Below are 26,921 nucleotides of genomic sequence, written 5' to 3' on the forward strand. Positions count from 1 at the left end.
TGATAGCACCAGGGCCTGAACAAATACTGACTGGCTACTGACATGCACATCCTCACTCCTGCCTTACTCGCTCACTCACTTTGTGGTATTTATTTTTAATTCAATATAATGTTATTCATAGAGGTCCAAAACCATTTAAATTTGACTTTGTCATTCACTTAGTGGTATTTTTGTTTTTTCAATTCAATTTTACTCATAGAGGTCCAAAACCATTTCAGAGTTCTAAGAGCTTTATAGAGCTCAGGATCTTATACCTTTTAGTATTGATCATCTCTCTCTCTCATAGCCTCTCTATTTTGGAGTAGTATTTTTATAATGAATATGTTTGTCCTGTTTTGAGCTTTGTGTGAAAACGGTTTAGTTTGCATTGTTGATTTTCCGTTGTTGTTGTTTTTTTCCTCGTCATCAGTATTGTTTTTGTAAGTGTCCATCAGTCACCCAGATGTTTGGAAGGAAGTTTGTAAATGTCATTTCCTCTTTGTAGTGTTGTTTGCTCTCTAAATCACCATGCCATTTGGTATTTAAAAGAAAAACATTATTCTTAGATTAAAAGAAAAATCCTGAAAACATGCAGAGGAAATTTTGAGTTTGTGATAAGTGCTTCTTTGTGTTGTCCTGCTTTCTGTTTTTGAGATGTGAGAAAAGCTCATTTAGAGGTCAATGTCAAAGCACCTGCTCCTGCACACGCAGTATGCTGCAATGAACTTGAGCATGATCTAGTGCAGATCCACCACAGACCATTCCAGAAACTTCTCGGTTTTAAAGACAGTGTTAGCAGGGACACTAGATCACACTGCCACCCTCTGGATACAGTAGGCTTAGGCTATAAACAACAGACAGACTTAAATGGTTCAATCTGTGACTAATCCAATGCATTTTATTCAGTCAAAGTCAAATTCAAATTCAGAAGATTGCTCCTCACAGTCCACAAGCTGACTTTCCTGTGTGTGCACACAGAAAAGAAAATAGGATGGGATGGGGGGGGTTCTAGCATTTATACACTGTCCTGGCTCTGCATATGGGAAACACAATAGCTTGAAGTGTCCCACTATCCTACATGTTGCTTCATAAATTGAGGGGAGGTACATCAGTTGGTAAGGTGCTGAGCTCAAATATCGACTTCACTTCAGTCTTGGTCTAACCTGCCCAACACGCCATCTGTATGAGCAGATGCCATGCACAATTCATACTGTGTTTCATACCATGTCAATATATATGGCATTCTTACACAACCAAAAAGGAACACCACTCTACATCACTTATAAAAAATGAATCAAATAAACATTACTAGAGGATTTAGTCACAAGCAGACAACAGTCCTACAGATACTTCTTAATGTAAACAAATCAAGATTTCTCCACGTGGCCATAACTGAGCCATTTCCTTTCAGATCATGAACTCAGTATCAGCTTTTAAAAAAATATTGTTGGCCATCCACACACTACACATCTGTGTCCATCCCAATGATATTCATGTGTGAAAAAAAAAATACATAAGGTGACACTTTATCGTCACATCAATGGGCCTGCTTATACTCTAAACCATGCAAAGGTACAAGAGATAATAGTTGATGAAAGAATGTAAAAGTTGGTACTGGAGTACGAGGGGAACAATGGCTGTGTTTATAGATTTCTGCAGACGGCCCATTTTCATTGAGGGTCGGGGTAGAAAACCTTAATGTGAATGGCCGAGTTATTCCGAGTACGCGTGATGGGCTCACCGGCTTCGTCCGGGTCCTCCGGCTCCAGATCGTCGACCAGCTCGACAGTGGAGGTGTTTGCGGCGAGCTGCAGCGCCCCCTGGCTGCTCGCTTGGAGCTGCAGCGCAATGTTAATTGCACGGTTGATAGCCAGTCCGAGTCCGTGAATGCAGATTTCGCGGTGGCCGCCGGTGCCTCCGCCGTCCAACAGCTTCTGGCATCGAGCAAGCTGAGCTTTGAAGTCCGTCTTCATGTTGACATACACGTCGTTGCGCCGCTTTGGTAGTTTCCGAGGCAGCCGTTTGCGGAGTGTATACTCCACGGGGTCCATCTCCACCACCATGGACCCCTCCGAAGAAAGGCCAACAGGGTTCTGTGGTACCGGAGCGGGGCTGCGAGGCTCTGCCATCTTAATAGGTAACCGGTTACCGGAGTGATCAGGGGCAGGCAGGGAAGAACAGGAAGAATGGCATGTCATCAACGTAATATCAACGCAAGCAAAGTGACAATAATAATAACAATGATAATAATAATTTAAAAAACAACAACAATCTAGTTTAAATAAGTGTACAAAAGTATAAACGCTACATTAACGCTACTTAACGCTGCATGTCGGGATGACACTGTCTGTTGCATCCAACCAACTGATGCAAGGCTCAGTGACAGGCTAGCCTACGATGGAATGTGCCAAAGGGAGAATTGAATTCACCTCAGCAACCTTAAAGACATATAGGGCAGGTTAATGTTTACCTGTTCCAAATGTGGCTGAAACGCTGATCTCTCTTTTTGTGGTTTTCACGGTAGTCTCTTGGTTAGTCTAGTCACGGCAGTCTAGGTTTTGCTTGCTTGTTTGTTTTCCACGCTAGCTGGCTATGCTGACACGAGTGGAGTCCTACCTTGCGTTGACAGTGAAGGAATATATCCAGCTGGCTATGGGGAAACACAACACAAAGTGTGATTGTTGGTTGCTCGACTCTGTTTCATATAAACGAGCACACACCGAAGACATTAAAAAATAAACGCACACACACAGATACAAAAACAGCAAGCAGACGACTCGGTCTGACGAGTTGAGGTTTTGACGTACATTAAGCAGCTCTTGATTCATTAGCGCCACCTTGGGGACTGGAGTGAATATAGAAGCGTTACCTATCTTTCATTTAGCGTCAGTTCTTTTGAGAGGTCAGATGTCATTATTCTGAGCTAGTTTCTCCTTATTCCAAGATGAATTATTTTGAGATTTTTATTTTTTTTTCATTTTAACTATTGATTGCTGATTACTGATTCCTGTCACAATGGTCTTCCATATGTGAACTAGACTACAGTGTCCAAAATAACTTTATAACAGGAATGCAACTTAAATAACAGGAATTCAACTTAAATAACAGGAATTCAGCATATATATTTCCCCTGAAGTTAAACAAGTGTCTTGCTCACTTACAATAAAACAGCATTTCACATACCACATACATTTTATTGCAAGGATATTATTTTATTGAAAAGACTGTGACTCATGAGGAAAATACACTCCATTTGCCTATTGCTACATGATGTTGGTTACTAACAGCAATTTTAACATTTTATACATCAACATTCAACAATAATCAATAGACTAAAGAATAGAAGAAACAGAAATGAGATACCTCCAGAAAATATGCTTGTAATTTGTATTTCAAATGAACAGAACTTTATGTAAAACAAAGCTTTATCTAAGCCTCACTGGTTTGATAGCCTTTTTGTGACCATCCATGACAACTGCTCCAGGCAGCTTGGATGAACCCAGACAAACCTGTTGGCAAAGTTGAATTTGCTCTGCAGGTCCGCCTGGAAAGAATCCCATTGACGCCCGTATCCAAATCACCAGAAACCCAGGATACAATCACTATCTGACAGTACAACAAAACCAAAGTCTGTGTTGATGACAGGGCTAAACAGACATGGATGTGTATTTTCTTTTGAATTGAGTAAACAACTGCATTTAAAACAAGAAATGTATGTTTGCTGCACTTCTGAAATGAGTTGTTAAGAGTTTAATGCACCCATTTAAGTTTAATTTCACTGCTGGTTATGCCCCTGAAAGTCATAAAACAGGAAGTTTGGAAATGGGCGTCAATGGGATCTTACCAGATGAACCTGCAGTGCAAATTCAAATTTAATAACAAGGTCGTCTGGGTTCACCCAGGATACAACAGCTCAAGACACAGACGATCAAACATTAGTATGATCTCAGGTTAGTGTCTAATGTTTGCCATGTTCGATTGAATTCCCTGCAGACCAGAACACACAGTAAAGGTTCTGCCACCACACGCAAACTCATGATGGAGAGAGACATGAAAAACAGCAGCGACTCCACACAAGGATTGATGTACTGGTTAAAGCTCCTGGCTACAATGAAAGGGCCGTAGACAAAAAACAGAATGGCCATGTAAGCAAGAAATATATTGAGGCGTGGGTTCCTGCGGCCGGTGAGCCTACAATGCACTGCATTAGTGGAGGGGAATGATTTGAAAGTGTCTGTGGCTGTGAAGGCCACTAGAATACAAATGACAGCACATACGATCAGTTTGGTCGCGCCGTGATATCCATTAACAGCTGTGTAGCTAACACACAGCCACGCGGCCATCGAGAAAGACACACAGTTGTACGCAAAGGGTTGAAAAGAGAAAGACGGCCGTGTGGCAAAGGAGAGGGCACGCCGCAGAGCCCAAGCCCCCTGCAGTACCACCAGCTGGTGATACACAAAACCACACAATCTTATCGAGGCGAACACTGGATACATTGCTACACACGGACGGCTAGCCCACCCACGGGTCTCGTCCTGAAATAAAGAGTACACCATAAGGGGAATGAGGGCAAGCTCCAGCACATCGCTGAGGAGGAGAGCGATCATGAAGGGGGAGATTGTTACGCCACTATCACGGTGGGCACGCAGGTACAGGAGAGCCCAAACCAGGGTGGGTATTCCCATGCAAAACCCTGTGCAGAGGGAAACGACTAGTGAGACTATAGCCAACTTCTCCTCGTGAGACCATGCAGACGCATTCCTGCCGATGGCTTCACAGCTGGACATATTGGTGATGGACTCGATGGACGCCATGGAAACACTGGCGAAGGACTCCATGGACACATTGGCAATGGACGGCATGTAGACATTGGTGATGGATGCCATGGAAACATTGGCGATGGACTCCATGGACACATTGGTGATGGACGGCATGTAGACATTGGTGATGGACTCCATTGCTTCTATAATAAGGTCTGAAAACAGAATTAGAATTAGAATTAGAATTCATTCCCAACAGAATGGGAATTAGAATTAGAATTAGAATTCATTCCCAACAGAATGGGAATTAGAATTAGAATTAGAATTCATTCCCAACAGAATGGGAATGAAAAAAAAAAAAACTGAACTATTAACAGATGTTTTACCAGATCAGTTGTTGAAGTCCAAATCATTAAAGAAAAACTATAACCATTTGAAGGTAACACCAGTGCAAATACAGATAATAATGTTATAGTCAAGTAATGGATTGATTTAATGTGTGAAACCATATAGTATCCTGCCTACTAGCATGTGTCCTAGATGCTGCGTCATTTCTTAACCACGCTTCATATTTTTAACATGTTTTTAACTTCTTACATCCACATGTTAAAACTGGCTTTCTCTGCATTTGTGACCTTTGCTTATAATCTGGAACTCGTTTTAAATCTCTTAATTTAGACGACACATGCTAAATGTAGTAACCATATGGAAATGTGAAATTAATGTTCCTTTTTATACAGCATATGATAACACATATATTTGTGATATATATCTTCATGTCTACTTTTGTTATATTGAAGCAAGCGACTCATATAGTATAGGTCTACTTCTGTTAGCATCATATCAGCCTAAGAAACACCTTTAAACCGCATGTCGAAGAGAGACCTTATTTTTACTGCCAATTGCATAGCTGAGTGTTATTTCAGAATAATAGTCTTACCTTCGACTGGCTTAATCTTTTGGAAAGTTTATCCCTTCAAAAATGGATGGACAGCTGTCAAAAGCCAACAGCACGGACAGCTTACAAATATTGAAATGCTCACAAATATATGTATACAAAAATACCACTAGGACTGCTGTTTAACACCCCACAAGAGAGGAAGTGAACATGGTCTGATTACCCTCCTCTTAAAACATGCCTGATCCACGTGACGCTGATGGTCTAGTAAGTAACCTACTTCACGGGAATAGTAAAAAATAGTAAGTTGTTCCACATGCAAAACGCATGTAAGTACACTCTTTCAAATAATTTATTTCATCAGTTGGATCAGAATCAGTTATTCACTTTCATCACCAGGTTGGTATGACTACAACTTGCTCATAGGCCAGGTGTTTGCACACTTCTACGTTTGTTCTGAAAGAACACAATCAAGTCCAAATTAATGGCCAAATCAGTCTGATCACCAATGAAGAATGACATGAAGAACGGCATTTGTCTGTTGAGGCAAATTACAAAAAGAGGGATATACCGGTACTCCTACATTATTTTGCTGTATTTTACTATCTTTTATGTTTTTCTTTTGCAGCAAGAGTTACAAACAAAGCACAAACAAAACAAACAACAGTTAAATAAAAAGATTAAACGCTTATAGAGTTAAAACTTAAGAGTGCAACCTCTTTTTTGTGATTTTTGGCCACTGCAACACATATGTCAATGCACCCAACCACCTGCAAAAGGGAAAGAGCGGTATTCATATAAAAACTATATCTGTTGAGGTAAACAAATTACAACTTACAATATTGTTGATAAATAAAAAAAAGACTGCTGTTTACTATAGCTTTAGTGTGCTTAGACCATTCTCAAAGTCTGACCCACGACTAATTTTGACAACTCTCTCTTAGTTCTGACAGTAACTGCCCAGCAATACGTTTTCCAAAAAAATATGTCCAGTCCTGAATGTGCTGGAAATGTGCCAGTCACCAGCAGGAAGGAAGATTCACCTCCAGCGTCTAGTCCTAAGGACTAACAAGTCGACAAGAGGTCGCCGGTGGTGTAAAAACAGTTACTGTAAAAAGTCATTATGGAGGTCCACTTGCAAGCAGAAGGAAGTACTGGACGGCAACATTTTGTGTGTTTTAATCAAGATATTTTTTTATTATTATTATTTTTCTTCTTCATCCAAATGAACAGTCAAAAGAGCAAAAGAACATAGCATAGCAAACCAGGAAGAGGCCTTAATACAGACCTCTACACAAGGCCAATAGCTACCATTGCATCTTTATTTCCTTAGTTAAGTCTTTAAGGGTGAGCAACTGAAAGCCTACATGAGCCTAAATTATCTCCCCAGAATAATAATAATAATTAAAAACAAATAAACAAACAAAAACAAGCGTGGTGTGCTTAAGTCCTTAGCTGTAACTTGTTATGCATGTTACTATCAGACTACAGTTTTAACAGTAGAGAAAAGACTAAGTTAGTAGCAGGTCCAGTCCAGATTCGGTATGGACAGTCAAGTGCTTCCTGGACACTACTGGGCATACAAACTTTGCACACAAACTTTGCACAAAAGCAAAACAGGCAGTGGTATAATAAATAGAGCAGCAGTGCATCAGTTTGGTCCTCGCTGCTGTCCTACATAAATACCAAACATAATTTCCCAACCATTTCAGAAGAAAAAAAAAAAAAAAATGGATATTACGGTGCGGGTACAACGTGTTCCGTAACTACAGTGCTTTCCCACCTGCCAATACCTCTCCTCCACTTAAGCCATCTGTCCTTCATAGCGATGTTTACAAAAAAAAAAAAGACAAAAAGGTATTATGACTGTTAGGCCAAAGAGAAAGGGAAATTTACACACAACAGGGGTGAGGCTTTAAAAAAAATTGCATCTGTAGAAAACCTGATAAGAATTGCGCAGTTGGTGCTTTTGGTTTTGGGGGGTGGAGTGTGGGTGTAGTGTTAAGGAAGTATACCTTGTGGTGCCGTGAATGTGTCTGTAGATTTGACATATTTTGACTGCATTACGTAAACATGCGAGTTGGTTCGAACTGTTTTTCAGTTGGACGACACAACACTGTGTTCAAGTGTCTGCATTCTGAGAAGAGAACAGTCTAAAAAGTGTAGAAAATGTTGGAAAAATGATACTGTATAGCTCTTTGGCTTGGACATGGGATTCCATAGACCTGCTATTGTCTCATTGCATTTCCTGAGTGAGCTGACAGGAATTATGGGAAAAAAATATGTGGCTGTGGTGAGAGTAAGGCAGGGAAGTAGTGTGGAAGTCAGGATTGGAGTGAGCTTTTGGAAGGGGGGGGTTGGTATCTAATACTGCCCTCTGATTGGAGGAGAGTGCTGCTACTGGCGAGCGTGGGCCAATAGGGTGGCACTTAGGTCATGAGGAGGCGGTGCACTTGCTGCAGCTGCTGCTGTGATAGGATGAGACTGTGGGAGCGTTCCTGACCGCGGGCGCACGGGATCAACACCTTCCCCACCAGCACCGTGCCACTCTTACTCTCCTCCTTCGCCTGGGAGAGAGAGAGAGAGAGAGAGAGAGAGAGAGAGAGGGATGGATGGATGGAGAGAGGGAGAGAGGGAGGGTGAGAGCAAGGGGGGAGAGGGAGAGAATGAAGTGGATTGAAGAAGATAGAGTGAGGGAGAGAGTGAACAGAGCAAGAGAGTGAAAGAGAGAGCAGGCAGCAAGAGAGAGAGAGAGAGATTAAGGGAGACCGAGAGAAAGAGGAAAGAGACAAAGAAAGGGGAGAGTGAATGGGAGATGGAGAGAGAGAAGGAGGGAAAGGAAGAGAGAGAAAATGAGCAGAAAGAGGGAGACAGAAACAAACAGACAAAGCAATCGAGGAGTTAATCATTATGAAAGTGTGGGCCGGGTGGACAGTGTCGGGGTATGTAATGGAGTAGGACGACACCACTGAAGAAGATCTTACGTCAAGTCCAACATCTTATTTCTAGTCAGTAGAACAGCTGACATGTTTGAGGTGTGTGTGTGTGTGTGTGTGTGTGTGCATGTGTGTGTGAATTATTTCATTACTCACCTTAACGAAAGGAGAAGAGGGGAAGGTGGCAAAGTCGGAGGGCACCCGAGCCCCTTGTTGCTTGGATACGACATGCTCCGCCACCTCACCCTGAGAGAATGAGGGAGAGCAACAGCGAGAGAGAGAGAGAGAGAGAATGAGGGAGAGCAACAGCAAGACAGAGAGAGAGACAGAGACAGAGAGAGAGAGAGAGAGATAGATAGATAGATAGATAGATAAAGATGAATGTGAGGAATCCTCCACTGATGATGCTTACATAATACAAACAAATCTACAAGATTTGTATTTTTATATCAAAATGATCATGCCTTTAGTGATGCCTGTTTATTTAGTACCTCTCTTAGAGTGCATGTGCATCTGTGATCATGTGTGTCTCTGGGTGAATATGTTTGTTTGTTTGTTTGTTTGTGGAATGTCTCACCTTGAGTTTGTCCAGAGCGTCGCTTAGGGACTGCAGACGAGCCGTCTGTTCCAGCAACTGGGCACTGGGACTGACTGTGAGACACAAACACACACCATAATAATGTATATATTCATAAATGTATGTGTTATTTAGCACATGTTGTACCATGAAGGAGGGCTGTTACTGATCCCGGGTACAACATGCTGTGTGCTTGCGACTGCCACCAGCCAATTGTGCATGTTTGTTGTATCCCACGACATGTTGTGTAATGCTAAATAGCCTCGGTTGTTGATCAGCCACTGTGGAGACATCCCCTACACCCGTTACACGAGGTATTTAATGTGTGTTTGTCTAATATATATTACATTTTGCTGCAGTTGGCAAGATTTTTTTGATCATATTCACTGAAACCAACACTATGCTCCGACAGAACAACATAAAACCCGCACTTCCACCTCCACCGAGAGCCTGTTAATTGTTTTGCAAAAATCCACAGCTCCCGGTTCTTCTGGTCCAATCAGAGCAGGGCTGTGTGAGATCTGACTGTCAATCACAGTCTGGTGCGCACTGATGAGCACAAACTCGATGAGAGGGACAGGGTGCTCAGTGGTAGTGGGGGAGGGGCATGAGAGTTGTAAACATTCAAAATTTTGGCTAAGTCCCCTCAATCGGTCAGACTTGCCAACTGCAGCTTTAAGTTAACACAGTTCAATACTAGTTCAATATTTCAAAGATGCTCGAGCGTTCCTGTACGTTGGGTTCTTCAATAGAAAACAATAAACTCGAAATAAAGGTGAATTATCGATCAGCAAACAACATTCTGACCAATTAAATTCTCAAAGTGCAACGGCTGATAGACCAATCAGAATGTATTTTGTGACGTATCGTGCAGATCTGGTAACCCGTGCAGACCATTGATGAAATAAGACAACAGAAAAAAGAAGCAGGGAATATTAACTTCTCTCTCTCTCTCTCTCTCTCTACTACACACACACACACACACACACACACACACACACACACACACGAGATAAAAAATATTCAATCGCTGGTCTAGGTGACTCCACCTGAGGTTTTGCCGGTGATGTCCACCACCCTGACATCGGCGCTCATCTTTAGCAGGTTGCTGAGAAGCAAGTCGGTCTTGCGGTAGAGGGAGCCGGAGGCTGCATCCGGGGGCACGCCCTCCTTGGGCACCCCTGACATCTTTGGCACGGTCAGAGGGGGCAACGAGGCCAACTGGGCGTGCATCCTCTCCGCCTGAGGACACACACACACACACACACACACACACACACACACACACACACACACACACAAATAATGGAATAAAAATATGGATAAAGGCAGCAAGGTAGGGCGGGCATACACACACACACACACACACACACACACACACACACACACATTACAGTTTACATAAACTTAAAGCAGTGTGCTTCACACAAATGTGTCAGTTGAGCCCACAATCCAGAGTACAAGATAAACACGAGGGCAGCAGAGTTTAGCACTGAACTGGAACAGAGAAATGCAAAAACACTGAAGGGCCAGCGAGGTGTGAAAACGCATTTCCTACATTAGGCTACTGCTGTGATAACCCTGATAGGATGCTACCTTGTTCCAGTGCATTTAGCTGCCAAATGCATGCATTTCTAATATTAGAAATGTCTTAATGGCAGTAGGCTATACGTATTTAAAATTCTCCAACAGTATCTAATAGTTTCTATATGGATGTGTTTGCCACGTTTTGCGAAGAAAAAAGAAAAAACTCTAGCCAAAAGTAGGCTAATCTAAAATTAGTTTAAAATCTAAAAGTTGTCAGGTTTAGCACAGCAACCACAAACATTATTCATTACCCAAACAGTGGACACTATTATACTTTTCAGTAGCCTAGTTATTTTATTTTGTTTTGGTTATAGTTATTTTGTTGTAGGCCTATTGGTTGTATTGACTGATGTGCCCATAACAAACGTTGCTGGTTGTGCTGGCTCATGCTTGCTTGCGCTGACTTGTAACATGGAGCCTATAGTAGGCTACCCTCGGAGTGGAGAGGTGGGGTGTTGGCTAACATCTGTCGATGTCGAGGAAGGTCTTTTTTTTGTCCCAAAGTGCATGAAACATGCGAGTTCAAAATCCCCCTGGTAGCCTTTTCTTACATATGGGTCATTCCATGTGAAAACAGCCAATATCGGGGTATCATGTACATGGTCCCTCTCAGATTTTGCTGAAAAGCGGTGAAAATATGCCTTATGTTACCAAACGAGGGAATCTGAAGTTTAATTTGAATGTTCTTAATGTTTTCTTTTGCCCATTGAAACATCTCATATGTGAGATTGCTGTTTATAGACTTCAGTTCTGCATTCAACACCATAATACCACAACAACTCATCTGCAAACTTGACAAACTGGGACTCAGTACCTACCTCTGCAACTGGCTACTGGACTTCCTCTGTCAGAGGCCCCAAGTAGCAATGCGTGTTGGCAACAATACCTCAAGCAGCATCACACTGAGCACAGGGGCCCCAAAGGCGTGCTCAGTCCGCTGCTCTTCACCTGCTGACGATGACTGCACTGCAACCTACAGCAACAATCACATAGTGAAATTTGCTGACGACATAACTCTGGTGGGTCTCATCACTAAGGGCGGCGAGACTCAATACAGGTTGGAGGTCGACCATCTGACCGCGTGGTGCAGGGACAACAACCTCCTGCTGAACGCCAGCAAGACCAAAGAGATTGTTGTTGACTTCCGGAGAGGTCACACCCAACACCTGCCACTGACCATCGACGGTGCTGTGGTGGAGAGAGCGAGCAGCACCAAATTCCTGGGGTGCACATCAGTGAAGACCTCTCCTGGACCACCAACACTGCATCACTGGCTAAGAGAGCTCAGCGCCGCCTGTACTTCCTCGCGGAAACTCAGGCGCAGCAAGTGCTCCACCAGCCATCATGACCACATTCTACCGAGGCACCATTGAGAGCATCCTCTCCAGCTGTATCGCCGTGTGGGGGAAGCTGCACTGAATACAACAGGAAAGCCCTGCAGCAGCATAGTGAACACAGCTGGAAGGATTATTGGTGCTTCACTCCCTCCTGAAGGACATTTACACCACCCACCTCACCCAAAAGGCGACCAAAATTGTGAGTGATGCAAGTCACCCCGCCACAATCTGTTTGATCTACTGCCCTCTGGGAAGAGGTACAGAAGCCTGCGCCCCAAGCACTACCAGACTCACCAACAGCTTCATACACCAAGCTGTAAGGATGCTGAACTCTCTCCCTCCTCTCCCCTCCACCCTCAGCTACATAACATCCTGGACATTGGACCCAAATGGTCCGCCTGCACTACTCCACTTGCACATTTGCACACTTGTACACTTTACAACTTGGTGTTGTTGTCTTGAAAACACAACACTTCTGCTGCTCTTACATAACTTGCACCACTATGCCACTTTCTTTCTTACTTAGGTCAAACAGAACTACCCAAGCCTTTTATTGGCCTGACTTTGCACTAGTATTTTATTGACTGTCTATGCACAATTTCAACCAAATTTTGCTGCTCTTATTTTTTCATTATTATATGTGCCCTCTTATTTACTTATTTACTTACTTTTTTGTTTACTTGAATGTTATGTTTGTCTGTGGACCTAAATTGGCAAAATATGTCTTGTCTTCACCGTGGGATAGTGAAGAAACGTAATTTCGATCTCTTTGTATGTCTGGAACATGTGAAGAAATTGACAATAAAGCTGACTTTGACTTTGATCTCCATTGGTGTCAGAATATGGTTTGCATCAGTGGCCTGCAGACTTGCTCTTGCTACAAGACGCTTGAGAGTTCTGCCAATTCCATCACATGGGCTTTTCCCATGCAAAGTTGCAAAAAAGCGACTTGCAGAAAACATTAAGAACATTACATTCTTCTTTGTTAGTGCAGAAGATATTAAAAAACACGAGGAAACGTACGAACTGAAGAGACGTTACGTCTCGGCCAAAATTATCAGTGGAACATGATCGCATCATTGCTTTATATCAATTTTGAAGTTTGACGGAGGGTCTCTTTAATGGGGGATAAGGGGTTAATCCATGACAGTCTCAGTATTTAATTGTTTGCCATCACTGAGCATAATACTAAGTTATTTCCACTATTTTCATGCTTTCCTCATCACTAAATTCTCCCTGATCTACATTCCAGACTTCTGGAAACAATGTCCAAAATGGTGCATTATGAAGAATAAAATTCATATTATGGAGCTTCATAGTCATACATTTTATTTCATTAAAAGAAAGAACAAATATGTATCTTTATCTGGTATAAATCCCATTAGGATCATCAAGTGCCCACATGGTCATTTTGGGGTCCAAATATGGGGTTCCAAAAGAGTCACCTCTGCCGGAGAGGGTTTTTGGACCCCCATGAAACCCCCACAAGTGGTACCATACCCTTCAAATTAATTTTGGCAAGAGCAAGGTTCCCACATATAACAAATAATCCTGTTTAGAATAAATATGATCATTAATTGTGGTGCTACGGCCACCCAAAAAGTGAAAAATCACACATGCCGTCAACATTTTTTAGGACTTTGGTGACCCACCTCTCACCCAAACAGTAAGGAATGTTGATTCTGCCTCCAGAATTGTGTAGTACAGGCTACAATGAACTATCATACCAGTTTCCAGCCCTCTACCACTATTAGAACAGACGTTATGGGCTTTCAAAAATGGCAAAAGATGAAATGTGAAATTCCAATGTGTCAATTAGGGCCGTGGCACCCGGAATTCAAATGGACGCCACAGGCAAACCGAGATATTGACCTAAAACTTCAGATTCCTTTGTTTGGTAACATAAGGCATATATTCACCGCTTTTCAGCAAAATCTGAGAGGTGTCATGTACATGGGTGGCTGAGTTGGCGTGGAATGACCCATATCCGTATAACTACACCTTCTCAGATGAAGCACTGGTCAATTTAGATGGCTAAAAATATTTTGGCAAGGCTTGCTGTTGTACGAGCAGTTTAACTCAAACTAGCCTACTATTCCATAAGTGCTTTCAGTGCAAATATTCAAACTAGCTCTCCTGCTTACATGCTACAGACTGAACTCTCTACTGCATTATACTCAACTTCCCATCATGCAATATGCCCATGAACCCTACTAATTCACACTGTTCACAGTCTATTGTGTTGATGCTGCATTTATGCTACTAAATTGTAATTAATTAATCTGTTGTAATTGCTACTACTTATGCTACTAAATTGTAATTAATTAATTAATCTGTTATTGTAATTAAGTACCAGTATAAATGGGTTTTGAATTTTTTTCAGTGTTCTCCTATGGAGTGTGCGTTCCCTATTGGTGTGTGTGTTCAGACCTTGAGGCGGTTGTTGTCGTTCTTGAGGTGTTTGATGGCGAGCCTCTGGGCGTCGATCTGTTGCCTGAGGAGTGGACTGTCCACCACCTGCAGGGCTCCTGCGCCAGCCACCATACTGGCCGCTACGGCGCCTAGACACACACACACACACACACACACACACACACACACACACACGCACACACACTTCAATTCAGGCAACTGCTTTGTGTTGTGAAAACTCCTTTGCTCACTCTTCAAGTACATCATGAAATGAGGCCCTTTATTGACACAGAAACATTTACAACATGATCAGGCCTGCAGATGGATTGGTGTGTGTGTGTGTGTGTGTGTGTGTGTGTGTGTGTGTGTGTGTGTGTGTGTGTGTGTGTGTGCATGCGGCATGTGACTCACTGGTTGAGGTTCCCGTGACGATGGAAGCGATGCCGGAAGCGGGGGGTGGGCGAAGCCCCTCGATGGTCATGCGTGACTGGTTGCCAAGGCGCTGCTTCAACTCTGCCTTCTCGGACTCCAGCTGGTCGATGTCAGCCTGAAGGGCGTCCATTGTCTCCTCAAACTCCCTGAGAACACACACGTACGTACACACGGGAGAACAGCAGACACACACACACACACACACACACACACACACACACAAACACATTAGAATGTATACTCAAACACGAAATTCCAGCATACACAGTAAAATGCTACAAGCTCACAAAAGTCTATCTGTTAAATTCCATGGACCAATTCCTATCTGTGGTCGTGGTCAGTCATCCTTCATCCATAGATTCCTGCCAAATGCAGTCATTCATTCATTCACTGAACTGTAAAGTAAAATCTATTCCTGTTGCCTGTATAATTTAGCATGGTGTGTGTGTGTGTGTGTGTGTGTGTGTGTGTGTGTGTGTGTGTGTGTGTGCCTGCTGTTCTCCCGTACTTCTCCTTCTTCTTGAGCAGAGTGAGGGTCTCATCCAGACGTGTCTGGATCTTCTCCACTCGTTCGTCTGCGTCTTTAGTGGACGTGTCCAGCTTCTTCTCCAGCAGACTCAGGCGCACACTGGCCTCACTCAACTCCTCACCCTGAGAAAGAGAGAAAGAAAGAAAGAAAGAAAGAAAAGAGAGAGAAAAAGAGAGAAAGAAAAAGAGATTTAGACAGTGTACATTTTGTCGTGTTTTATGGTGCCTCTGATGTTTTGTAGATTTGTGTACTTGACAGTAGTCTGCCTTGCGTATTTGATATTAACTTGATCTCGGGAGTCTTTACTGGTTGATACCTAATGGCCTAGACCAGTGGTTCTCAAACTTTTTCTTTCATTCCCCACTTTGATCAAGGGGGCATTCTCGAGCTCCACCTGTCCCTCATCACAAGAAAGTGGTAGGTCAAGCTTAAAATTGTCAAATTTATTGAAATAATGACAAGTTCTAAATATATCCTCTTCAACAGAGTTAAAATCAGCTGGTGCTGCAGATATAATAATACATCAATACATAACACACATATTTCTGTTTTCCAGCAACATACAGGAAGCATAGGCCATTTTACAGCATTGTACTAGCCTGACGAGCCAGACCCACATTAAAATGTAGGGTCTGGACACTCACCGTTCGCAGTGCTCAGTCCGAGGGGCAGGATAATCAGTTGTCTTTCAAATTCCCTCTGCACGCAATAGGACAGCGGCAGCACTATGAGTCCCATGCGTTTCCCACCAGCGGAGCTAGTTGGCTAGTTCAAACGTTTGCCAACTTAATAAAAGCTTAACTCGTGTCACACTGTTCGCCAGCAGCAACATCCATCTTATTTGTTTTCAAGTAGCAGGGAATTCAAGCCAAACCAAGTTAACTCTGCCATCAATCATTATGTTAAGCCCACCTAACGACTCTATACACGATTTCATTGGCCTGATTAAGTTCGGGATTTCTGGAGCTCACAAGCCAACGGAGAGTTGCTAGACTAGCCCTGGCAGCAAATGTAATTCGCTGCCGCTAGGGGCGCATCTAGATTTCTAGGCTAGCATTGTACAATATATTCAATGAAATACCAACATGCTGCATTAAATGGATCCATAATCCAGTCATACTGAGCACTGCTGGTTGGGAAATATTTTTGAAATAAACTTTGCAGGGATGTGATGTAGGCCTAATGTTTAATACATGGGATCACAAGAGTGGCTCCCAATCAGGCGTTTCAGCGATTTCGCCAGAAATCTCAAAGGCATAATACTGTCGCTGATCGAGGGCCTGTCCCATACTCAAGTTTTTTGGTGAATGCAGTAATGTTATTTGCTAGGTGAGGTAGGTGCTTGTCTTTGCCTTGTAACTGGACATTTAACTAAGATATATCAAATATATCGCTAAGATAGGCCAGCCGTCAAGAAATGTTCATTAGTGAACGTGTTTTGCAGATTCAAACATGCGCTCTTCCTCCAAGAAGAGGCTTACTTGAGCTCAAACACCGTGCGACAGCACTTTACCTCGGGAAAGCCACCTTGCCTCGCCAGGAAACAGTACAGCCTTTTGGTCAGCTACCATCTCTTCGCAAAGTGCAGAGAATAGGCGTGCTTTTTAAGGGCGGGTTTTAATGAAATTCACCACTCTCACAACAACGCTCAAAATCTCATGTAGGTCGGGACTAACTAAGCTGCCATGACACGGCTTCCCCTGTGAATAACACAGTGCGTCCATTCGCGATCGGTGCTACCTGGGCCCAGGCTACAGATAAAAAAATAAAATAAAAAAAACTCCTGTTTTTCACATCAGTTCGCGCCCCACCTGGCATGTCTCCGCGACCCACAATTTGAGAAACGCTGGCCTAGAATATACTATGTTTGTTTATGTGCATGTGTGTATATATGTATGTTCGTGTGTGTATGTGTGTGTGTGTGTGTGTATATATATATATATATATATATATATATATATATATATATATATATATATATATATGTGTATGTTGTATGTGTGTGTGTACCTTGATCTTGAGGCTCTTCTTGAGCTCCTTAATGACGGTCTCTCGGTCCTCCAGCTTGAGGCCCAGGCCCTCTGCGTCGGTCAGTTCTGCCCTGAGTGCAGCAGCGCGGGCCTCCACTGGGGGAGTCTGCACACATACAGATCACATGCTAATGCTAACTTGCTGCCTTCCCATTCATAAACAACCACATCAAGTTAGCCTAAATGCTAATGCTAACTTGCACACTTCCCATTCATAAACAACCACATCAAGTTAGCCTAAATGCTCATTTACACATTACCTAGTATGTGCTAACATGCACCTTCACTGGTGGAAAATACACACAGCCAGAGCCATACAGATAACATGCTAATGATAATTTCCTATTCATAAATTACAGTATCAAGTTAGCCTAAATGCTAATGTGAACATTCATGCAGCAACATAAGTATATTTGCTATATATTCCTGTAATAATTCAATATAACAAGTGTTGAGATTGCGTGAGTTTGTGACATGGGCTTACACATTTCAGTATGTGTGTGTGTGTGTGTGTTTGTTTGTCTGCTTGGACTCACAGGGCGTTGGGGCTTATCGGAGTCGTACTCTCCCTCCTGCATGGCGGTGGCCATCTTGTTCATGGTGGCGATGACTGCGCTGCAAGACTGGCGCAAGCACTCAGGGGCATTCAAGCCATGGGCACCATACACCTGCGCGCGCACACACACACATTATATGTTAAAAACACACAGTTGTGTAAACACACACAGAGACACACACATAAGCAGACAGCAAACTTGGTATGGTTCCCTCTGAAGTTGGCATGTGTATGTTGTCAAGCATGTATACATATACAAGTCTGTACTTTTGCAGTCTTGTGTGCGTGTGCGTGTCCCATGTGTGCGTGCATATGGATCTATAAGTCAGAATAGGTTTGTGCCGGTGTGTGTGGGGGATGTCATTTGCATGGGTGTGTGTGTTTGAATGAACTTGCCTATATGCATGAGAATGAGTGTGTGAGGTGAGTATAGTACCTGCTCAACGGCTTTGAAGGTTTCATCCTCCAGTTTGACCGCAGGCAGGCCCTCCTGCTCAGCGAGTGGCGCCACCATCTGGGCACCAGACGCCGCTACCTCCTGCAGCACGGCCACAACCCGAGTCAGGTTCTTCCTGCAGTCAGCCAGCGTCTCTGACACCTGAATGGAACACACACACACACACACACATTAGTGCACGCATAAAGTATACACAAACACACGTGTACCGGTACCCGTGAGCATGCGCGCACACACACACACACTCATAAACACACAGGGCTAAGCTAGACCAGGCACGTAACCGAAGCGTTCCATTCGCGTTGCGTCTGCTGCAACAATTAGCTTCCACTGTAATCAATGGAAGTAGCTAGCTAGACGTGATCGTGGCGCGTACGTTCGAAAAAAACACACCAATCTTCTAAAATGGATTTTACGCGTCATGAACGGAACGCTTCAGTTATGCGCCTGGTGTACCTTTCCTGACACACACACTCTCTCACACACACACACACACACACACAAGATTGCAAAAAGTGATTAAAAAAAAACTTTGATAGCGCACAATGATTAGATTCCCAAAGGTTATTACTATATAACTAAACTGGTACCATGGGAATGACCAACAAACAGAGCCTCTACATGACACATTACCTGCTGTGGGAATGCAAGTTCAGCAGCTGACAGACTCCTTACTGATCTATAGAACAGTGGCTCTCGCTACACCAAAAAAAAGCAATGTGGGCTTAGATGTGGCCCTCTACCTGCTGAGGGAAGGCCAGTGCGGTGGGTATCCCGGGCGCGTCTGTGCCGGGCATCCTCCGGCGGATCTTCTTGCAGAACTGGCGGATGTCGCCGCAGGACGTGTCCAAGTCCTTCAGCAGGACGCTCAGATCTGCCTTGTCCTGGCCTGCCTGCAGGAACGCGCGCAGCCGGCCCACCTCCACTCCCATGCAGTCCAGTGCACTCTGGGTAAACTGGGGTCAAAGGGCAACAGGATGGCAATGTTTATGTTTGTCTGTTAACACACTATTGGCTCACACTTTATTTGGATGATCCTTTGTAGACTATCTACAGATGGTCAGATCATAAGCAAACTGTTCTGTTGACACGATATATATATATATATATATATATATATATATATATATATATATATATATATATATATATATATATATATGATTGTGGATTGTTATTAAAGGTTGGGTTTGGTTAAGGTGATATATTTGTTCAACATCAATTTGACATACTGAACTTGAATCCCAACAAACCATCTGTAAAGTCTTTATAGTCAAACTATCCAAGCAAAGTGTTGCCAGACATTGTGCTAGAACAAGCGGATAACTGTGTAATTTAAACAGCAGTCTCGTCAATAACACTGCTCGGCTCAAATGAAATAAACACCACATTTAACATACCTATGTGTGTCAAAGTACCAATATATTCAAAATACACATAAAGTAAGTATGGTTTAGAATAGATTACATATACAGGAAATTGGCATGACTATGAAGCCCAGGTGTGTTACCTTGATGTGATCAGCCAGCTGGGTGGTGCAGTCCTCTGGCTGCTCAGTCAAGTGGATGCTGTACAGTTGCTGTGAATGGGAACAGGACACTTTCATCAGACACGGTTGCCATAGTACCACTGTCGGCACTCATGGAAAGTACATGACAGTATCCAAAGATGTTCAAACATGCATTTAAAGTTAACAGTTAAAGTTGATAAAAGTTGGTATTTAGAAGACACTTTTATCCAAAAGCAACATGGAATCGCAACGGAAAACATTGTTTATGTCTGATAGTATCTGATAGCCTTGGTGAGAGAATAGTGTGGTGACATTGTATGCAATGTACAGTTTAACAGCTGGTAGTACGGACTTTGTGAGGGATGCCCATCATGAGCATATTGCATGCCTGCTTAAGTATCTGGTGGTATTTGATGGGCTTTGTGAGTACAGAACAGTGTATGCAGTATGAAGCACATCTGTTTTAAGTACCTGGTAGTATTTAATGGCCTTTGTGAGGGGCTCGACCTGCACGGTCTCGTCCAGCTGATCCTTGTGCAGCAGGTCGATGAGGAAGTCCAGCGAGCGCTCGTGCACGCTCATCTCAGAGTACAGAGTCCCAATGCGCTTATACACCTCCACGCTGCACTGACTCAACGCCCTGACACAGAGAGAGGGAGGAGAGAGACAAGGGTGAAGGGAGAGAGAGGTTGATATGTTGAAAAATCAGGGAGGTGAGTAATTGGGGTGTGTGTGTGTAGATAGATAGATAGATAGATAGATAGATAGATACTTTATTGATCCCCAGGGGAAATTCAAGGTCACAGTAGCATACAGACAACACACACACACACATTCACTAACAGCAGAAAGTAATTAAAAGTATATAATATAAAAACACAACTAAGCAATAAGGACAGTAGAAGATAAATATATACTAAATACTAGATATACTAAAATACAAATTATACTAAATAACACAATTCTAAAAAAACAGTCTCCACATAGTGGGTGATTAATCAAACAAGATGCGCTTGCAATGACTGAGGCAGGGACTAGGGTTGTGCCGATGGACGATATCATCGTCCATCGTGATGGTTGACAGGCATCACGATGGAAAGCAACCATCGTGATGCACCGCCCCCACATGCCAGTCACTAATTCCTGCTGTAACGGGCTAAAACATAAAAAAACCTTTCCCTGAAAATGAAATTGAGCCTACTTTAAAGGCTGTCAACCAAACAGTTATCACGTATTAGTCTACCGTCTTGTAAAATAAAAGACGTATTAGTCTACCCTCTTATTCAAATAATTCCTGACTGTGAATGTGTAGCCTAATTGTCTTTTTGTAGCCTAGATGTCTCGCAGGCCTATAGCCTACATTGGACGTAATAGGTAGCCTAATGTTTTAGCAGAAAATATAGATTTATTATAGTTAGGCTACTACTAGGACATTCTAGTGCTCAAATATTTTTGCAAGGCTACAGTGAGCGCCAAATGAGTCCTTCTCCTGTGTTAAAATAAAGCATTTCTTTCGTTAATTATAGGATCAGAAGGTAGCCTATTCGTCTTTCACTGTAAGGCTTGTATTTCATGCATTTAGCAAAAGTCCCAGACAGCAGCGGAGTGGTAATCGGGATTCGTTATTTTCGTTCATATATTTTCGTATATTTCGTTCATATATTTGCGTATATTTCGTTCGCTAAGATTTTAAATGAGTGACCACGATAGTAGTCTTAAGTAGCTTTTTTGCTGGGCCCAGCGAAGGCTGGCAATGTGTAATATTCCGCTGGTTGGTGCACACGCACACACAACAATTTTCTTGGAGCAGACACAACTTCGGTAGCCTGGTCAGTATGTCCCCCCCCCCCCCCCCGATATCACTATCCATATCATACTATATTAATGGAAGGGTGTATTAAGGTAGCATGGAGCCTGCATTAGGCTCTGGGAGTAAAACTAGGATTATGCTTCAGAGTGTGTGTGTGTGTGTGTTACATACTGTTCGTATTTGTGCAGCGTGGCCTGCAGCAGACTGAGGGAGTAGACCAGGCCCGAGGCGAAGCTGAGCTGCTCTCCAGGGGAGCCCCTGAGGCCCACGCGCTCTCCACTGCTCCCGCTCACATCAAACTTCTCCTGCGCCTGCTTACTGATCAGCTCCGCCTACACACACGAGCACACACACACGAGCACACACACACACACACACACACACACACACACATACACACACACACACACACACACGAGCACACACACACACGAACACACACACACACACGCACACACACACACACACACACACACACACACACACACACACACACACACACGAGACACACACGAGCGCACACACACGAGCGCACACACACACACACAAACAGTCAGTGCCAATGGAAGGGTACGTCAGTTTAGGAAAAATATCTGTCTGTTTGGGGGGCAAATACCAAATACATAATTTCTGAGAGATGGTCTTAGAGTTCAATTTGGGGGTTGCAGTGTCTCCAAAAAGCTAAATGCATGAAGACACTAAAATTTTGTCGACACACAGAGAAACATACACAGAGGCGCACACACAGAGGTAAACACACACACACACCTTGCAGATGAGGCGTGGGATGAGCAGCAGCACCAGGATGCAGTCGTGGTCGCCGCCGTGACGCAGGAAGGAGTCGGGCATGAAGGAGGTCAACATGGACACCTGCCTGTTGGCCTGGCCCACCTCCATCTTCCGCAGCTCCATCTCGATGGCCTGCACATGGGCGCACACACACACACACACACACACACACACACAATATCCATTACACACAACAGTAAAGCTCTTTACTAAGGACAGTTGATCTTGTGCAAGAAATTCTTTGGAACATTCAGGATAAAGGTCTCCTGAATGCTATTTCTCATTTTGTTAGTCGTTTTGGATAAAAGTGTCTGCAAAATGAATAAAAGTAAAAGTCAAGATAAAGGAGAGGAGGTAAATTGATAAAGGAGAGGAGAGGCCTGGCAAGGAGAGGAGAGAGGAAAAGAGTGAACCGACCTTGGCGTAGGCTTTGGTCTCGGCGAACTTGATCTTGAAGTCAAAGAGCTCAGCAGGAGGCTGCTGGAGCTGCTCTGCTGTGGCGTTCTGCTGATTGGTCAGCTCCTGATTCACTTCCTGTTTACACACACACACACACACACACACAAACAAAGACATGATTAAAAGGGAAAGTGGACACGCACGCATGTGTGTGTGTGTGTGTGCGTGTGTGTGGTGTGTTATCATATCGTACCTTGCAGTACTTATTGATGGCCTGCAGGTTGCATGTTGTGTGTGTGTGTGTGTTGTCCATACCTGCAGGTGCGTGGTGAGGTCGCGGTACTTGTTGATGGCCTGCTGGTTGCATGTGTGTGTGTGTGTGTGTGTGTGTGTGTGTGTGTGTGTGTGTGGTCCATACCTGCAGGTGCGTGGTGAGGTCGCGGTACTTGTTGATGGTCTGCTGGTAGTCGGCGACGGTCTCCTGGGCGGCCTCCACCCTCTTGTGGGCCTCGCGGACGCGGGCACCGGCCAGGTCCAGCTGCTCCCGCAGCTCCAGCTCCGTCTCGCGAGCGTTCTCCTGCAGCTCGTCGTTCATCTCGTTAATGGCCTCCTGCACAGGGTCCAAACGCCCACACAGAGCACACGTCAGTGCAGCAGAACCAGGGCATCGGGCAGATATAATATTAATAATAATCATAATAATATTTATTTATATAGTTAAGCTACCTCGACTAATGTGCATTATAAACATGACTATGGGGTAGCAAAGATTGTGAAGAGGACTGATTTCATGTAAAGTTGTTAAGTGTATGCTACATGCGTTTTTAAGTGTTATATTATGTCTGCAGATGTGTGTGTGTGTGTGTGTGTTGTTGTCAGTCTAGTTGTATATATGTATATGCTATGTGTGTTTGTCAGCGTTATATTATGTCTGCATCTGTGTGTGTGTGTGTAGTTGTTGGTATAGCTGTATATCTGCAGCTGTGTGTGTGTATGTGTGTGTGTTTGTGTGTAATAACTCACCAGGTCACTGACGGTCTCCCTCAGCTCTCTGACCTTCTCCTCAAGGTCCAAATTCCTCTCAGTCAGGGTCTCCACCATCTCCTCTGCTCCCAGCGCTGCATCCACCTGTCAATCAAACAAAACACATACACATCCACAAATAAGAACCACAACCAAGTCTATTACACTAATGACTAATACTGATGTATTACACTAATGACTAATACTGATCTATTACACTGATCTATTACACTGATGACTAATACTGATCTATTACACTGATGAGTCTGCGCAATGCAAGTCTCTGGTCCTTCAGTGGCCACAACAGGTTAGGGTTTTACTAGGGCTGTCAATATTACACGTTAATTGCCGCGATTCATTTAGAAATACATAACGCTTTACAAAATATTAACGCAGTTAACACATTTCGTATAACTACTTCCTTTGTGGGGGGCTGACGTCACATGACCTGCAGCCGCCAGACTCTCTCTCTCTCTCTCTCTCTCTCTCTCATCATATGCCCAAACTTTTAAGGATATTTTCAAATGTATCTTGTCAAAACTAGCAAAATTCACCGAATATCCTAGTTTAATATAGTTACAAGTGAATATCCAATCGGTTGGTCAAAACACATATAACCCCAAAAAATTAATGCCAATAGAACTCCCTGTAAAAGACGATTTGTGAATGACAGCTGAAATTTCGCCGCGACTGCACTGAACGTTACTTCCTAATTGCTAAATGGATCATACATTTGGACAGTGGTGCGCTGTGTGCACGCTGCTGTAAACCGTAAAAGTGAAAACAAGTGCTGTGCTGTCCCATTCCTGCCATATATTGACCCCTTAAAGCGATGGTTCGGAGTCATTTCAACCTAGGGTCCTTTGCACCATGACCCCGAGCCAAACACACATTTTTTACGGCCTTTTCCCAAATCATGGAAGAAACGTCGACGCAGCGGTATAGTAGCAGATGCAGAAGCAAGTGTTATTTAAATAAACTCCTTAAAACTCCTGGTGCACTTACAAACTTTCTAATGCCTCGTTATTGGACTAAAGGTCATAGTTGTACTACTGTAGAAGTTTCGTACCATTCAGGGCATTATTAGTGGGGTAATTTACGAACTAACGTCATTAGTTTCTGACAGCGCTACTCGACCAGGGTTCGACCAAGGGAAAATAGGTTCTGGGAGGGTGTTTGGCTCGGGGTCATGGTGCAATGGACCCTAGGGTGAAATTACTCCAAACCATCGCTTTAAAGGGCGAATGGAGGAGAATCTCTTTCTCTCTTACTCAGACACATACATGCATGCACACACACAGCCCCCCACCACCACCACCACCAAACACACACTCGCGCCCCTTCTCTGTCCATCTCTGTCCATCTAAATCTTCTTGGCGCATACACAAATGGCTCTTTCCTGGCCCAAGTTTTCTCTCTAAAACGACATAGTTCTGTGTGTAGTTTATGATGCAGTTGTGTCACAAATATACAGCCTTTGTGGTTACTCATTAATTTGGTAATTCAATATGTCTTTAAAGAAACTTTAGTCTTTAGGGGGGAATTTAGTTTTTTAAATCATGATTAATCTAGATGAATTAATTTAATTTTCTTTAATCGTTTGATAGCCCTATATTTTACACTTATTGGTTTCATTAGACTCTGCTAACTATGTGTGTGTGTGTGTGTTCTCTGACCTGTTCCTTCAGCTCATCTATAGTAGCCTCGGCATGCTTCATCTCCTCCACCAGCTTGTCCTTGTGTGTGCGCAGAGTGTCCAGCTCAGTGTTCTTCTTCTCCATCTGCTTCTGCAGCTTCACGTGCTCCTGCTTCTCAGAGGCAGACAGGTCTCGCATCCTACACACACACACACACACACACACACACACACACACACACACACACACACACACACACACACACACACACACACACACACACACACACATACACACACACACACACACACACACACACACACACACACACAGACACGCGCACACACGCACACAAGAATGTGAGAGAGCACTTTATGGGTCATGGGTCTGTGGTGGTGCAAAGAGTCAACAACACACATCTGGTATCGCATGTGATCTGCTGCAGGAGTTAGGACTTGAAAGCGTTATCCTGGATCAGGGTTTCTCAATGCCCCTACACTCACTCATTCACTCTCACCCATACTCATGCTTTCACTCTATCCCTCTTTCACTCTATCCCTCTTTCACTCTATCCCTCTTTCACTCTATCCCTCTTTCACGCTATCCCTCTTTCACTCTACCGCTCTTTCCCTCTACCGCTCTTTCCCTCTACCACACTTTCACTCTACCACACTTTCACTCTACCACACTTTCACTCTACCACACTTTCACCCTCACTCTACCACTGTCTCACTCACTCTTTCACTCTACCACTGTCTCACTCACTCTTTCACTCTACCACTGTCTCACCCTTACACTTTCACTCTACCGCACTTTCACTCTACCGCACACTCACCCTCATTCTTTCTCTCCCTCACTCTACCACTTTTACTCCACCACTCTTTCACTCTTTCAGTCTCTCACAGACAAATCCAGCAGGATATAGAGGAGTAGCCTGGTTCCTCACCTGACCAGAGCGTCCTTCAGCCGGCTGTTCTGCTCCTCCAGTTGCTTGACATGGTAACTGGACGCAGCACCGTCCGAGCCTACGAGAGAGAGAGCGGAGACATATGTGTAAGTTGTGTATGTGTGTGTGTGTGTGTGTGTGTGTGTGTGTGTGTGTGTAGAGTGAAGGCTAGTGGGTATGCAAACATATAAACAGCCCCATAGCTGGTGTTGCAGGGCAAGCATGCATGTGTCTGCTCGTTTTACATTGCTAATCTATTTCATGACTAAATCAACAATACATCTTGAACATGTATTTATTCTGCTCTGATCTCC

The 26,921-nt window shown here is 43.6% G+C and overlaps 2 protein-coding genes across 4 annotated transcripts in view; both read right to left on the reverse strand.

Moving 5' to 3' along the window:
* Positions 1-850: 850 nt before the first annotated feature.
* pop7 (POP7 homolog, ribonuclease P/MRP subunit) lies at positions 851-2,787 on the reverse strand. 3 transcript variants are annotated; one of them, XM_048236445.1, is made up of 3 exons: positions 2,725-2,787; positions 2,450-2,629; positions 851-2,108 (listed from the first exon to the last, which is right to left on the reverse strand). In XM_048236445.1, exon 3 carries the CDS (start codon positions 2,106-2,108, stop codon positions 1,650-1,652), a length of 459 nt encoding a protein of 152 aa, XP_048092402.1. In that variant the 5' UTR covers positions 2,450-2,629; positions 2,725-2,787; the 3' UTR covers positions 851-1,649. The 3 variants fall into 3 exon arrangements, with proteins under 3 accessions (XP_048092402.1, XP_048092404.1, XP_048092401.1); XM_048236447.1 differs by having other exon boundaries at positions 2,596-2,776; XM_048236444.1 differs by having other exon boundaries at positions 2,450-2,776.
* A 4,026-nt stretch (positions 2,788-6,813) lies between these two features.
* Positions 6,814-26,921, reverse strand: part of LOC125289544 (dynactin subunit 1-like) — a 28,427-nt gene continuing 8,319 nt past the window's right edge. The window contains 20 exon segments of the mRNA XM_048236448.1: positions 6,814-8,207; positions 8,733-8,822; positions 9,154-9,227; positions 10,203-10,395; positions 14,508-14,638; positions 14,901-15,067; positions 15,430-15,572; positions 17,461-17,586; positions 18,017-18,148; positions 18,473-18,634; positions 19,237-19,449; positions 20,004-20,072; positions 20,475-20,643; positions 21,985-22,145; positions 22,582-22,734; positions 23,020-23,136; positions 23,420-23,611; positions 24,025-24,129; positions 25,701-25,860; positions 26,608-26,686. Of these exon segments, the coding sequence (XP_048092405.1) occupies positions 8,070-8,207; positions 8,733-8,822; positions 9,154-9,227; positions 10,203-10,395; positions 14,508-14,638; positions 14,901-15,067; positions 15,430-15,572; positions 17,461-17,586; positions 18,017-18,148; positions 18,473-18,634; positions 19,237-19,449; positions 20,004-20,072; positions 20,475-20,643; positions 21,985-22,145; positions 22,582-22,734; positions 23,020-23,136; positions 23,420-23,611; positions 24,025-24,129; positions 25,701-25,860; positions 26,608-26,686 (2,774 nt within the window). The 3' untranslated portion in view covers positions 6,814-8,069.

Source organism: Alosa alosa, chromosome 24 (genome assembly GCF_017589495.1).
Source record: "Alosa alosa isolate M-15738 ecotype Scorff River chromosome 24, AALO_Geno_1.1, whole genome shotgun sequence".
In the NCBI taxonomy this organism is placed as follows: Eukaryota; Metazoa; Chordata; class Actinopteri; order Clupeiformes; family Clupeidae; genus Alosa; species Alosa alosa.